Raw genomic sequence first — 1,129 nt, forward strand, 5'->3', positions numbered from 1 at the left:
AGTTCAAAGCTTTAAATTCTTCCAGCTCAAACGTATTTTTAATTAGTAATTTCTAACAAAGCGATTTATAGACAAATTCCTTTAGAGCTTTTGGCGATAAACATTTAATTAGCCTGAGTAAGATACAAATAGCATTGTATGCTTAAGAAAATCACAAATACTACCGATCAAGCGTTTCCCTATAAATAATGTGTTAGATGCAAAGAAATAAAATCAAATGCGTACTGGATTGAATTTTGTAGTTAGAAATTTACATTACAGTTTACTCTAAAATCCCAATTAGGGTTTCATAAAAGTGCAGCAAACCCCGTAGGTTTCATAAACAAGTATTAGAACCCGCATAGGGTTTCATAAAACGGCATTCTAACACTAACTGCGGGGTTACCAATTTTACAAAGAGAACTTTACAATGTGACGTGTGCCGAAAGCAAATATATAGGCATCTCACAGGCATGAATCTGGAGTTACTGTAATCAACGGACGAATCAAATAAATCTAAGTTTCGCTAATGAAAATTGATGACAACATACTGCGATGAGCCATAGCCGATCACTGAATCTTCCGGCGGCGGGGAGGCTGTTCGACGGCCACTCTGTAGATCCAGTAAACAAAAGCTATAAGATGTGCGACAATGAGAGCCGCCACTATGAAGGGCGCATATTTGACTATCATCGGCGATTGCTCTACTTTGCTTGCCTCCGCCATCCTCGCCATCACTCTTTAATTCCCTTGCTTTCTTCAATGAATTATAAAGCTACGCTGCTCCAGACTTTCAACAACAGCTAAAAGATTGAAATATGAAGTTTGCATCACGCGAAATCTTCAAATTTTAACTACGTAGAGCCCCATTGTTCTGTATCAAAGTAATCAATTTATAGTAAGGAAGTATAAGGGCGTGAATATTCAAATATTACATTAAACTTATATCAAATTATTGATCATAAAAGTAAATATGATTGTTTTATTTTAGTGGTGGAATCGATTGGATTGGAAGAAACTTTTAAAAAGCTATCTATTAGTACTGTTAAGATTTATTTATCTTCTAATTATGTTACTTTTCAGTTAAGTTATGTCTTGAGCATTGTCAATGATCATCGACTTCTTGAGTGTTCTTTGAGCATTGTCAATG

The 1,129-nt window shown here is 35.3% G+C and overlaps 1 protein-coding gene across 1 annotated transcript; it reads right to left on the bottom strand.

The window, feature by feature from the left end:
• Positions 1-208: 208 nt before the first annotated feature.
• LOC149534611 (uncharacterized) lies at positions 209-891 on the bottom strand. Its single transcript, XM_089803988.1, has one exon. The coding sequence runs from the start codon at positions 712-714 to the stop codon at positions 550-552; it is 165 nt and encodes a 54-aa protein (XP_089660114.1). The 5' UTR covers positions 715-891; the 3' UTR covers positions 209-549.
• Between the last annotated feature and the right edge of the window lie 238 nt (positions 892-1,129).

The sequence above is a fragment of the Cupressus sempervirens genome, chromosome 10 (assembly GCF_028749045.1).
Source record: "Cupressus sempervirens isolate cs-2001-9-10 chromosome 10, ASM2874904v1, whole genome shotgun sequence".
NCBI lineage: Eukaryota > Viridiplantae > Streptophyta > Pinopsida > Cupressales > Cupressaceae > Cupressus > Cupressus sempervirens.